Source organism: Octopus bimaculoides, chromosome 30, assembly GCF_046866305.1.
Source record: "Octopus bimaculoides isolate indiv1 chromosome 30, ASM4686630v1, whole genome shotgun sequence".
Lineage (NCBI taxonomy): Eukaryota > Metazoa > Mollusca > Cephalopoda > Octopoda > Octopodidae > Octopus > Octopus bimaculoides.
Genome location: NC_142957.1, coordinates 2,265,822 through 2,279,272, shown reverse-complemented (window position 1 = coordinate 2,279,272; position 13,451 = coordinate 2,265,822). Strand labels below are relative to the sequence as shown.

General features: G+C 34.4%; 1 protein-coding gene and 1 long non-coding RNA gene across 2 annotated transcripts; both read right to left on the bottom strand.

Moving 5' to 3' along the window:
• Positions 1–1,327: 1,327 nt before the first annotated feature.
• Positions 1,328–8,068, bottom strand: LOC149130122 (uncharacterized). Its single transcript, XR_016239158.1, has 3 exons — positions 7,997–8,068; positions 2,748–2,819; positions 1,328–1,610 (listed from the first exon to the last, which is right to left on the bottom strand). It is a non-coding gene; the product is annotated as an uncharacterized LOC149130122 (long non-coding RNA).
• Positions 8,069–11,283: 3,215 nt separating this feature from the next.
• Positions 11,284–13,148, bottom strand: LOC149130121 (uncharacterized). The gene is made up of 2 exons (XM_089346328.1): positions 12,000–13,148; positions 11,284–11,353 (listed from the first exon to the last, which is right to left on the bottom strand). The coding sequence occupies exon 1, from the start codon at positions 13,142–13,144 to the stop codon at positions 12,095–12,097; it is 1,050 nt and encodes a 349-aa protein (XP_089202454.1). The 5' UTR covers positions 13,145–13,148; the 3' UTR covers positions 11,284–11,353; positions 12,000–12,094.
• Between the last annotated feature and the right edge of the window lie 303 nt (positions 13,149–13,451).

Below are 13,451 nucleotides of genomic sequence, written 5' to 3'. Positions count from 1 at the left end.
GCGCAGCGCGCGAATGTGTCCTCTTCTTCACGATACCTTTCTCAATTTGCGAATATTAGTTTAAAATGGAAAAGCTGAGGAATATAATCTGAAGAAAACATAAAATATTTAGAAATGTATCTGCAGTGGCATATTATGAGGGACATGGGGCAAATTGTAAGTGTTGTAAGCTGGTTATGTTTATAGAGAGAATGGAATAGGTGACTATATTATAAATATTTATAAAGGGTCATCCCATTAATAATGTGGGTTTTTATACGTCTTATTTTTTTCGAAATGAAGATGACGTTCTTTTTTAATCTTAAATACACTCTCCTCCATTTTCTACAATGCTCTTTCCATCTACCTGGTGCAAGTCCTCTTTTCCAAAATTCACTTGTCCCTCGCGAAAAATATTCCTCCAGTAACGTTCTGACTTCGTCTACATAATTCATTTTTTTTTCCCCGTCCAGATTACTTTGAAGACTGCGAAATAGAGGATAATCAGATGGGGCAATGTCCGGCGATTATGTTGTGTGGGTCATTGTTTCCCATCCAAACTGCTCCAGCTTTTGGAATGTCATCCTCGCTGTATGTGGCCGAGCATTATCCTGATGGAAGAACACCTTTTGTCTTGAAACCAAAGACGGTCATTTTCTTCTAGCGCTGACTTGAGTGACCGGTTGAATGACCAAATCCAGGCTTCTCTCCTTGTTCCACTAGGGTTTGCAGGGTGTCCTCCTCGCCATCTACAAAACTTCTAGGACGAGGCTCGTCTTTTACGCTGTAGTTTTTGGCTTGGGATTTCTGGAACCACTGCTGATACTGGCTTGCGCTTATTGTCCTATCCCCATAAACTGCACTAATATTCGTCATACTTTCCGTTGTGTTGTTGCCTTTATTGAAGTCATGAAGCAAAATATGCCGAAAATGTTCCTTTGTCACTACCATTATAGCTGTGACAAAATAACTCTTAAAATAGAAGTGCACTCTTCAAAACTCCGTGGTAAAATTATTACCTGCTTTTATAGCAAGTTTATAGAGGTAGTTTATCTCGTCCCACTGCGACTTTTATTTCATGCAACTGGAAACACCACATTATTTATGAGATGACCCAATATTTATATGTTCGACTTCCATATATACAGGTTGTATTAGATAAATTAACTAAATTGAATGGAGAAATTGGAGTTGGATACAAAAATTTGAAGGAAAAGAAGACGATAAGAAAATAAGAGGAAAAAAATTCACGACGGGAATGGATAACTAAGGGGGAGGTAAAACATATCGATAGGAATTATGTAGTCAAATATATATACGCCGACACTCATACACATAGGAAGATACATATTATATTTCTATTAATATGTTTTGATAAAGACACATAAAATCCCAGTTGTACTCATTCTCACACACAATAAGAACAAGATAATGCAAATATAGGAACAGAAAATGAGTAAGAGTGAAAAGAAAAGAGAGTGAAAGAGAAACGAGAAGACATTAAGTATATAGAAATATTACATTCATAACGTTGTGTGAAGAAAAGTAAACAAACTTACAATTTCTCTAAAAATGGAAGACCTTTGAAGGTCCCTTTTTTAATATGCGAAATATTATTTCTGTGAAGAGATCTATAGCAGAAAAAAAAAAAAATGTTAAGATAGAAAATATTTATAACAAGATATAAAATAACTTTTCTTTAAAGTGGAAAAATGGATGAGAAGACAAATTGGATGAAAAGAGGTTTAATAATAACAATGATGATAACAATAATAATTAAAAAAATAAGAAGAAGAAGTAGTAGTAGTAGTAGTAGTAGTAGTAGTAGTAGTAGTAGTAGTAGTAGTAGTAGTAGAAGAAGAAGAAGAAGAAGAAGAAGAAGAAGAAGAAGAAGAAGAAGAAGAAGAAGAAGAAGAAGAAAAAGAAGAAGAAGAAGAAGAAGAAGAAACGAAGAGAAGGTGGAGGAGACGAAGAAGACGAAGAAAACAAGAGGAAAACGTGTTTAGAACGAAGACGATAAGCTGGAACAGAAAAACACAGATGCATACAATGAGATACATACATAACCACATACAGGCTGGTACACATATACACATACATTCATACACACATACACGTGTGCATACAATGATGCACTTGTGCTGTTACACCCATAGTTACACTCACATTCACACTTGAAACAGACACGTGAATATGATGAGAGAGAATATAAGGTGAAAGGGCGAAGATGGGCGAAGAATGAACATGAGAACACATCAAATGTTTATAAATATATCATCAGTAAAAGAGTATCTAGGAAATTGATGCACATTACACATGACGGAAAGTGTTGTCGTTTACAAAGAGAAAGAAATATGTGACTATATTTTTCACTATTCCGACTATAGGTTGCTGTATTAGATAAATAACATGGAATGAAGGAAGAAGTCGGATATGAAAAGAAGAATTTGGGAGGACGGGAAAATAAACCAGTAGAAAAGAAAGAGAAAGGGAAACATTAACGCAAGTTATATAGTTACATATATAAGCAAACACACATATATACAAGAACATACAAACACGCATTCTGTTAATGGGTTTTGATGCAGCGATATATAATAACCCAGTCGTACACGTCTTGAGAAACAACGAAACAGATATAGTGGCAATATAAGGACAGAATATGAGTTAGAGTGATAAAAGAGGGAGGGGAAAATAGAGAAGGGGAGGGCAAAGTTGTGAAACAATAAGATTAACAATATAGTATCAGCAAAACTGAACGGACTTACAATTGTTGTAATCGCCGAAGATCTTCGAAGCTTTCTTCTTCGATACTCGAAATATTATTTCCGTTTAAAAATCTGTAGAAATAAAGAACAAGTATAACAGTTGAAATGAAAAAAAAATTCATAACATATGAAATAAGGTCGGTTTGAAATGGAACAAACGATAATAAGACATATTATGATAAACATGAAGAAAAGGAAGAAAAAGAAGTAGAAGAAGAAGAAGAAGTCCAAGAAGCAGAAGAACAAAAAAGAAGGGAACGAGAAGGAAGGAATAGAAGAAAAAGAATAAAGAAAAAAGAAAAAGATATTGAAAAGGAGATGAAGAAGAAGAAGGAGGAGAAGAAAGGAAAAAGAAGAAAAAAGAAAAAGAAAGAAAGAAATATATTTAGGAAGAAGTAGACGTAAATGTGAAAGGAAAATGAAACTGAAGCATTAAGAAGTAGAAGTAGAAAGAGAAGAAGTAGAAGAAAACGAATAGATGAAGAAAATGAAGATGATGAAGAAGAAAAAGAAGAGAACAAAGAAAACGAAGAAGAAAAGGAAATGAAGAAAAGAAGACAATTAGAAATGAGAAATAAAGCAAAAAAGAGAGCAAGAACAAGAATAAGAACAGGGACTAAAAGAAATCAGAAAAGAAGGAATAGTAAAAGGAATAATAGCAATGATGATGATGATACACTGATGCAGTACCAGGCAGTGGTTATAATGGCTTCTGATCTTAATTGATCGGAAGTGTTATCATGTACATTGTTTTGTCTTGGTATAAAAGATGGGAAAATACAGCAAATATTCTGCTTAATACCACATATGCTTGTAAGTTGTTTGACCATAACCAGTTGAGCATGTCCCTCGGTGGCTGAAGATATGTGCATCTCTGATCATGAGCAGAAGTAGTGGGGGAGCATCATAGCCATGTGTTGAGAGGAATTATTTGGCGTTTGAATAATTCACCTTTGGAAACATGGGTGTTTCGTTCAACATCTTTAAACAACCCTTATTCAGGGACCTTTTGAGCGGGATGGGCTACTAGACCTGAAGGAAATTCTAATTTGGCCCCACACGCAGGGCTGGGTAATGTTTATCATTCTTTGAGATCGCCATGTCGCGCACATATGGTTGTGATGCATGTGCCTAGTATACATTTATCAAACGTTTAGTCATGATGGATATACTGGGTTTCGTATATTTTATTTCAGTGTCATTTGTAAGGAATTCACTGCTCTCTGACTCAATAATAATAATAATAATAATAATAATAATAATAATAATAATAATAATAATAATAATAATAATAATAATAATAATAATGATAATAATAATAATAATAATGATAATAAAAAAAGAGAAAAGATTTATCGATTCTCAACGAAATTAGTAAACAATCAACACTACTAAGTAACAAGAAGAAAACAAAAATACTGTACAAATACAGCATTACAGAAAAAGACTTACCTGAGGCAAAAGAAAAACTATAGCAAGACATCCTTGCCAAAGCACAAAGGATCGTCCGGTATGAGAAACGCCAACGTTTCTTTGAACAAAACAAACAGTTCAAATCCAACCCCCAAAATCTCTACCAAGAACTGGGTAAAAATAAAATAGACATTACTTCAGCACCAACAGCAGAAGAACTAGAGAAATTCTGGAAACAAATATGGTCGGTGAAGCAACAACCCCAGAAAAGGACCATTAAAACAACGAACTTAGCACCTGAGCATCTCTGGGCCCCTATAACAACTGAAGAGGTAACCCAGACACTGCAAAGACTAAGCAACTGGAAGGCACCTGGACACGAAAGATCCCCAATTTCTGGTTAAAACACCTGCCAGGAATGCATAAAAAGCTGGCAGAAAACTTTAACAACATACTAGCAGATCCGGAGACAATGCCTGAATGGCTCACAAAAGGGAAAACCATCTTAATCCCCAAATCCACGGAAACGGAGAAACCACAAAACTATAGACCTATAACCTGTCTCCCTACGATCTACAAAGCCTTTACTGCAATAATATCGCAGAGATTGAGTAAACACCTGGAAAATAACAACCTATTTCCAGAAGAGCAGAAGGGATGCTGCAAGGGCTCATACGGCTGTAAAGATCAATTATTGATCAATACAGCCATAACTGAAGACAGCCGCAGAAAGAAGAAAGGCCTCAGTATGGCCTGGGTGGACTACCAAAAGGCTTTCGACAGTGTTCCCCACACGTGGATTCTGGAAACACTAGCCATAAACAAGGTGGCACCAATTATCATAAAATACATAGAGCACTCAATGAACAAATGGCAGACAGTGCTACAGCTCCAAAAATCTGACATAGAAAGGCTATATATACAACGCACAGAAGGTGGCAGGGGTCTTATACAGCTAGAAAACTATTATAAAATTATCACCATAGGACTGCAAAAATACCTACTCCAGAAGCAAGGGAAACTAATACAAATAGCCACAAAACACGAGCAAAACGAAAAACTGTTTTCAGTATTTAAGGAAGCTGACAAATACAAACAAGAAATCAATCTACCTAACAAATACGAAGAAGAAGAAGAAGAAGACGAAGAAGAAGAAGAAGAAGAAGAAGAAGAAGAAGAAGAAGAAGAAGAAGAAGAAGAAGAAGAAGAAGAAGAAGAAGAAGAAGAAGAAGAAGAAACAACAAAAGCTATAAAACAAATGAAATCCAAACTAAAACTAGAACAGCAACGGACCATGATAAAACGATGGCAAGAAAAGCCCCTACATGGTAAATACTGGGCTAAACTAAATGCGAAAGAAATAGACAGAGAAAAATCCCAGCAATGGCTGAGAAGCTCAGGACTCAAAGCAGAGACTGAAGGATTTTTAATTGCTGCACAAGACCAGAGCCTCCCCACCAGAAATTACCAAAAACACATAATGAAAAGAAATATAACAAGTAACTGTAGAATATGTGGAGATGGACAAGAAACAATAAATCATATTATCTCTGGCTGCCCAGTCCTGGCTAAGAAGGAATATATTCACAGACACGACAGTGCTGGGACCTATATACACTGGAAGCTATGCCAACACTATGGAATAACAACAGAAAAAAGATGGTATAAACACACGCCAGAAAAGGTCACAGAAAACGAGAAAGCAACCATACTCTGGGACATGCAAATACACACAGATAGAGAAATTAAGGCAAATAGACCAGATATAGTTGTCAAAGATCATGAAGCATAAAAATGCTTTCTAATTGATGTATCAATACCAGCAGATGACAACGTTTCTCGAAAAGAAATGGAAAAACTTTCAAAATACAAAGACCTGGAAATAGAGATAACTCGAATGTGGAGTCTAAAAACAGAAACAATTCCTATCATAGTAGGTGCCTTAGGTATAATAAAAAAATATTCAGACAAATACATAACAAAAACATCAGGACTTACAAATATATATAACATACAGAAAATTGCACTACTGGGTACTGCACACATTCTACGCAAAACACTTTCAATACAGTAAACATAAGAGCACCACAGCAAACCACAGCACATACCCAAGGCGCACAGAGCTGCGCTCGGTAGTGAAGTGAAAGCACGTTATAAAAATAAAACTACTGAACAATAATAATAATAATAATAATAATAATAATAATAATAATAATAATAATAATAATAGTAATAGTAATTATTATTATTATTATTATTATTATTATTATTATTATTATTATTATTATTATTATTATTATATTGTGGGAAACTACTGTCCCACAATACGCCTAAACAATCTGGAAGATAATCACTGGAATATTTGCGGCAAAGACGCATATTTTCCTCGCATAGGAAGAAATACTACCACGGGAACAAAAAGGATGTAGGAAGAGTTATCAGTTACCAAGGATCACCTGGTCATCGATAAACAGTCTTGAGGCATTGTAAATAAATCATACAAGTATGTGTATAGCTTGGGTTTACTTTAAGAAGGCATATGATGTCTCATTCCTGGTTAGTCGAATGCATGCAGATGCTTGGTGTTGCTGACAACAGCTCAAATTTTCTGATGCATAATATGAAAGAGTGGAAAACTAAATTGTACTCAATGTATTCCTTGAAGAAGTTAATATTAAAAGGGACATCTTCCAAGGTGACTCGTTTTCTCCGACACTATTTGTAATTGCACTAATACCGATAACAATGACACTTGGGAAAGTTAAGATGGGTTCTCAATGTGGGAAGAAAGGCCCATCATTGAACCATCTTCTCTTTATGGATAACCTGAAATCGTTTGGGAAATCTCAAAAGCAGATAGGTTCCTTAATCAAAACAGGCTAGAAGTATGGTAGGGCCTTCGGTATGGAATTAGGGATCACCAAGTGCTCAGTACTTAATATGAAAAGAGGGAAGAAAGCAGATTGCAGAGGATAGTGGTTACCATGAGGAGAGGCCATGGGTGAAACCGACGGTAGTGGGTGTAGATTTTCAGGGATTTTGGAGCTGGATGACATTCTACACAGAGAATTGAAAATCAAGGTTAGTGAGGCGTATCATAAAAGTGTGAAGTTAGTATTGATATCCAACCTGAATACCAAAAATGTCATTACCGCAATGAGTATATGGGAAGTAACGGTGGTCAGATATAGTGCATCCATCCTCAAATGGACTAAGGAAGAAATATAAACACTTGATAAAAAGACGAAAAAGTTGATGACGCTGCATGAGGCTCTACACCCAAACGCAAACGTAAACAGGCTGTATATGAAAAGAAAGGAATAGGTCTCCCATAAATACTAATAAAAACTTATAATTTTCTACGTGAAGCAACCCTCAAGGTATGTCACTCACACTTTGTCTTTACGTGTGTATATGTATAAGAGTAAGGTATTTCATTGGGGTGACAGAATGACTGAAAACAGTATGAAGCAAATTTTTAGTGGCTTCATTTTCTGTTAGTAAATATGATTTTTTTACACACGCGGATACAGACATAGACATGAAGGCACGCCCCACGGACACAGATACAAACATACATGTTCATATGTTCACTCTGATGCACATGTTCATTCTCATGCATAAAACATTTGCTTATCAGCACACAGACACATGCACTCGTACACATCTTCATACATACACAAAAGAAAATATAAAGACAGAATATAAATTAGAAAGGGGAGAGAGAGAGAGAGAGAGAGAGAGAGAGAGGGGAAGAGAGATAATAAGAAAGAAAAGGCTTGAAATTTCTAGTGATTTTACGTTGCAAGAATAATATAAACAAAAATTGAACTTACAATTTCTGTAAATTGTAAAGATTTTGGAAGGTTCCACGTTCGATGTTCTTGATCTTATTATACGCCAAAGTTCTGTATACATGAAACAAATTTGAAAGGAAATAGCATAGAAAAGCTTTCTGATAAAACATTAAATTTGTAGTCTTAAAATCAGATGATAAAGTAGGGCTATGAAGGAGAAATGCGAGATGGTGATAATGAGGAGGGGAATACAGAAGACAGGAGGGAGTAGAGGTGGAGTAAATAGGCGATACACAATGAAAGACTGGGCGGAATAACGAAGGTGATGAAAGAAAATAATTCATACATCGTATAGATCCATAAAAGTGCAAGTAGAAGACGATGAACCAAATATGACATATGAGAAATGAAAAAAAAAGCAGTTGAAAATCTTGAAAGAAACAGAAATTGATGAACATGAACCATGTGAAGTTCTGGAAATACCCTAGAAATTACAAAAACTTGTAGCAAATTATTAAAAAATTACTTGATAACATCGTGAAAATTCCAGGAATCAGTGTCCCAGTGAACAAACTTATGTAGCATTTACACCGTTAATATTGTGTTATATAAATATATGATTAAGAAGGAACTGCTCAGTAAATATAGGCACGTCAATAACGACATGTTAGCAAGGATTAAACATACAAAATAAGAACTCGCCTGAGATTTAGATATAGATGATAGAACTGAGCCTTACGTCCCTAGAAAATCCTGAATTATGCCTAAAGTCCATAAACCTTTTTTTTCCATTTGACCCCTAATTTGCACTGATTTGTCCATCTAAATCAGATACAGGAATGATTAGTAAGAAAATCCGCCTGCCCTGAATCCAAAATTAAATTAGCGCCCTGATCAGATACTCAAGAAGTAATTCGATAGCTTAAGCATCTACAAAATACCAAAGATAGTAAATTCTCTCAACTAGATATAGAGAATCACTACTACACTATTAACCCGATCGTCCTCAATAAAGCAGTGATTTATGGTATGAAACACTCAGATATGTTCCGACACGAAATCGGCATAATATTTGTAGTAGACATTGATGGTAAATTATGGAATAAATCAGAACCGCGATGGGATCATCCACATCTGCACAAGTCACAGACTTGGTCGCAATATGAACATATCCAAACTTTAACTTATTTCACACATAAGAATGCGGCCTTAATGGCACACCAATTTACAGACGTTTAGTCGAACAAATCGCCCCCACTGCTATATTTTATTTATCTACTTATTTTCTTAGTCCTTTTGCCTAATCGTCCAGTTACGAGTGCGGAAGCAATATCACCTGAACTAAAGCGATGTTTGAGGATAAACATATACACAAAGACACACACACACGTGTATACATATATATATATATATATATATATATATATATATATATATGCATATATATATATATTTGTGTATATATGTGTATATATATATATGCATATATATATATGTTTGTGTATATATGTGTATATATTATATATACATATATATATGCATATATATATATATATATATATATATATATATATATATATATATATATATATATATATATATATATATATATATATATAACCATGTAGAGAATGGAGAAACAAACACAGGAAAAAGCAGGTCGATTGCGGTAGTTAGCCATTAATTTAATCAATTATGTGGAGATTATGTAATGTTGTATTCGCGATCGTTTCAATTTGCCAATTTGATTGGCAGATTCCTTCAGAATTTTTAGAAGTCTGTTTAAGTGCATGGTGTTAGAAATGCAGGAATAGAAGATAGGGGATATACTAATGTAAAATGATGCATATAGTGGTATGAGAATAGAGGTAAGTTATAGTGAGTCTTACATTTTAGTGGAAATCAGGGTTAATAATATTTCTTCGAAGAAGAGGTAGGATGGGTGCTGTTTAAGTTTGTAGTTCCAATCTTAGTCAAGCGCATTACGCACGTGGATGTTTTTAAGATTTGAGAGAACTTTCTTGTTTTTAGCACCGACGGTGTGAGTAACTCTAAGTTTTGGTGAAGAAGGAGCTAAATATGTCCTAGTACATATTTAATTATACTTAGAAAATGAATTTTGTAGTGTGTAGACAAATTTAATTATTTTTGTATTTTTTTTAGATGTGTTGTAGCCGTTAGGATTTCGAGGCGTTCAGTTAGGCAGAGATCACAACGTCAGTTAATTGAGTTGTAAGAATTTGCTGTTCTGAGTATATGCCATTTTAGTTTGTATGCTATATTATTGTCCTTTAATTCCCAGATATAGCTACTAAGTCCTGTTGAAATTGCCTTCTTTCTATTTCTAAAGCTAGATCGGTGTTCATGATATTTGAGGCGTATTTGGTTTTTCGTGGTCCCCAAGTAAGATCTTATATGGCCGTTTGTGCGTACGTCACATTGGTAAACTACATTATCGGTCTTACATCTATTGGAGAATTTTCATTTATTCCTATTCTTACAGTTACATAAATTATAAGGGGTGTCGGTGTGTTGTTGTGTGGCCCTATTGTTTTTTCGTATGAGTCTCTGCTAACAAGGGGCGTTGGATTAGGGTTGGAGTTTGTTCTATTTGTCGGACGATTGTTAGTTTAGTTTTTGTGGTCTTTCTAGCTGCATAGAATGCGTCTAATATATACATTTACAATACAAATTCATCTTTGGGTTTCCGTCTACGAAACCCACTCGCATAGAATTAATCAGTTTGAGGTTGCAGCAGGAGTCACGCGCCAAATATACCACACAATGGCAAAAAACGTGAACCATGAGATTGATAAGAATGTTCTTACTACACAACGAGCGTTTGTGTTTGTGTATGCGTGTGTATGTGTATAAATGTGAATATATATATATATATTGTGTGTATATAATTATCTATACATATATACATACACACATATATCTATGTACATATATATATATATATATATATATATATATATATATATATATATATATATATATATATATATATATATATATATATATATATATATATATATGTATATATATATGTATGTATATATACAATAACTTTGATTTTTCTTACACACACATAGACAGGCCAACGTTCATGAACATATAGGCACCAACAAAGAAATACAACGATACATATTCGCATAGAATCATAGTCTTATACACAAAATATCAAAAGTAAGTTAGAGAGAAAGGAGAGAGAAAGATTGAGACAGTCAGACAGACAGTGAGAGTGAGAAAAGGAAGATATATGATTTATAGAGATATTACGTCAATGAATGAAATATCATCTACAGAAATTGAACTTACATTAATTGTAAATTGGTTAGGCCGTGGAAGGTACCGCGATCGATTTTCTCGATCGTATTATTCGTCAAATATCTGTAACATAAAACAATGGATAAAGGAAAGAGTAAACGAAAGTTTTCAGATAAAATATTCACTTTTTAGTCTTAAAATCCGATGAATAACATAGAAAAATGACATAGAAAAGCCTAATGATGATAATGATGATGATGATAAAAGATGCGCTACGGAAGTGAAAATGATGTTAATATCGAGAATTTGAAGGAAAATCAACCATAGAACGTATAGATTTATGAAAATGGAAGAGGATGAAAAGATTCCGATGCACAGAAATAGAATAACTAGCTGAGATAATATTTTACAAAGAGGAAATATAGGAATAACATTAGCAGTGTAAACGAAAGAAGAAGAGAAAGCAAAAGAAGAAGAAGGACATGAAGAAGAAGAAGAAGAAGAAGAAGAAGAAGAAGAAGAAGAAGAAGAAGAAGAAGAAGAAGAAGAAGAAGAAGAAGAAGAAGGAGGAGGAGGAGGAGGAGGAGGAGGCATAAATGGCGAAGACGAACACGAAGAAGGAAATAAAGAAGACGAAAACGGAGAATATACAGTAGCGATATGGGGGACAGAATATGAGTTAGAGTGATAAAAAAACGTAGGAAATAAAATGGAATGGACACTAAAATTTATGTAAAAATTGCATTCAGAGAAAAGTCAAGGAGCTTACAATATCTCTAGTCTTGGAAGACCCTGGAAGGTTCCTTGTTCAATACTCGAAATATTATTTCCGTAAGCATACCTGAAGAATAATGATAATAATTTTTATGGAGAATATTTGTGACGAAATATTGTATGAGTGTCTTGAATAAAACAAACGATGACAACATAGATTATAATATGCAAGAAGGATAGGACGAAAAAGACGAAAAACAAGAAGTAAAACAATACCAAGACAAAATGGAGACACGAAAGTAGAAGAAGAAGAAGAAGAAGAAGAAGAAGAAGAAGAAGAAGAAGAAGAAGAAGAAGAAGAAGACAAATTCGAAAAAAGATGGACGAAAAACGAAGAAAATGAAAATGCAGAAGACAGAGAAGTAAAAGGAGACGAAGAGGGCAAGAAGGCGAAGTAACAGAACAAAAGGAAAGTAAAAACAAGATGAAGAATAAAAGGGAGAGAGGAGGAGGAAGAAAAAGGAGAAGAAGAAAACGAAGAAAGGAAAGAGCAAGAAGAAGACGAAAAGGAGAAGTGTAGATGAAGTAGACGAAGAAAGAGGAGTAGTAATAAAAGAAAAAGAAATAAAAAAAGAAATGCCAAAAGATAAAGAAGATGAACAGGAAGAGTAAATTTAAGAAGGAATAAGTAGAAGATTGAGAAGAGAAAGCTAAAGAAGAAAAAGGACATGAACAAGAAGAAGTAGAAGAGGAAGAGGAAGAATTAGAAGAAGGAGAGGAGGAAGAGGAGGAGGAGGAAGAAGAAGAAGAAGAAGAAGAAGAAGAAGAAGAAGACAAATTCGAAAAAAGATGGACGAAAAACGAAGAAAATGTAAATGCAGAAGACAGAAGTAAAAGGAGACGAAGAGGGCAAGAAGGCGAAGTAACAGAACAAAAGGAAAGTAAAAACAAGATGAAGAATAAAAGGGAGAGAGGAGGAGGAAGAAAAAGGAGGAGAAGAAGAAAACGAAGAAAGGAAAGAGCAAGAAGAAGACGAAAAGGAGAAGTGTAGATGAAGTAGACGAAGAAAGAGGAGTAGTAATAAAAGAAAAAGAAATAAAAAAGAAATGCCAAAAGATAAAGAAGATGAACAGGAAGAGTAAATTTAAGAAGGAATAAGTAGAAGATTGAGAAGAGAAAGCTAAAGAAGAAAAAGGACATGAACAAGAAGAAGTAGAAGGGGAAGATGAAGAATTAGAAGAAGAAGAGGAGGAGGAAGAAGAAGAAGAAGAAGAAGAAGAAGAAGAAGAAGAAGAAGAAGAAGAAGAAGACAAATTCGAAAAAAGATGGACGAAAAACGAAGAAAATGAAAATGCAGAAGACAGAGAAGTAAAAGGAGACGAAGAGGGCAAGAAGGCGAAGTAACAGAACAAAAGGAAATTAAAACTAGATGAAGAATAAAAGGGAGAGAGGAGGAGGAAGAAAAAGGAGGAGAAGAAGAAAACGAAGAAAGGAAAGAGCAAGAAGA

Bases quoted from the DNA above. Each gene is read 5' to 3' on its own strand.
- LOC149130121 (XM_089346328.1), bottom strand. From the start codon at position 13,144: ATGTCCTTTTTCTTCTTTAGCTTTCTCTTCTCAATCTTCTACTTATTC.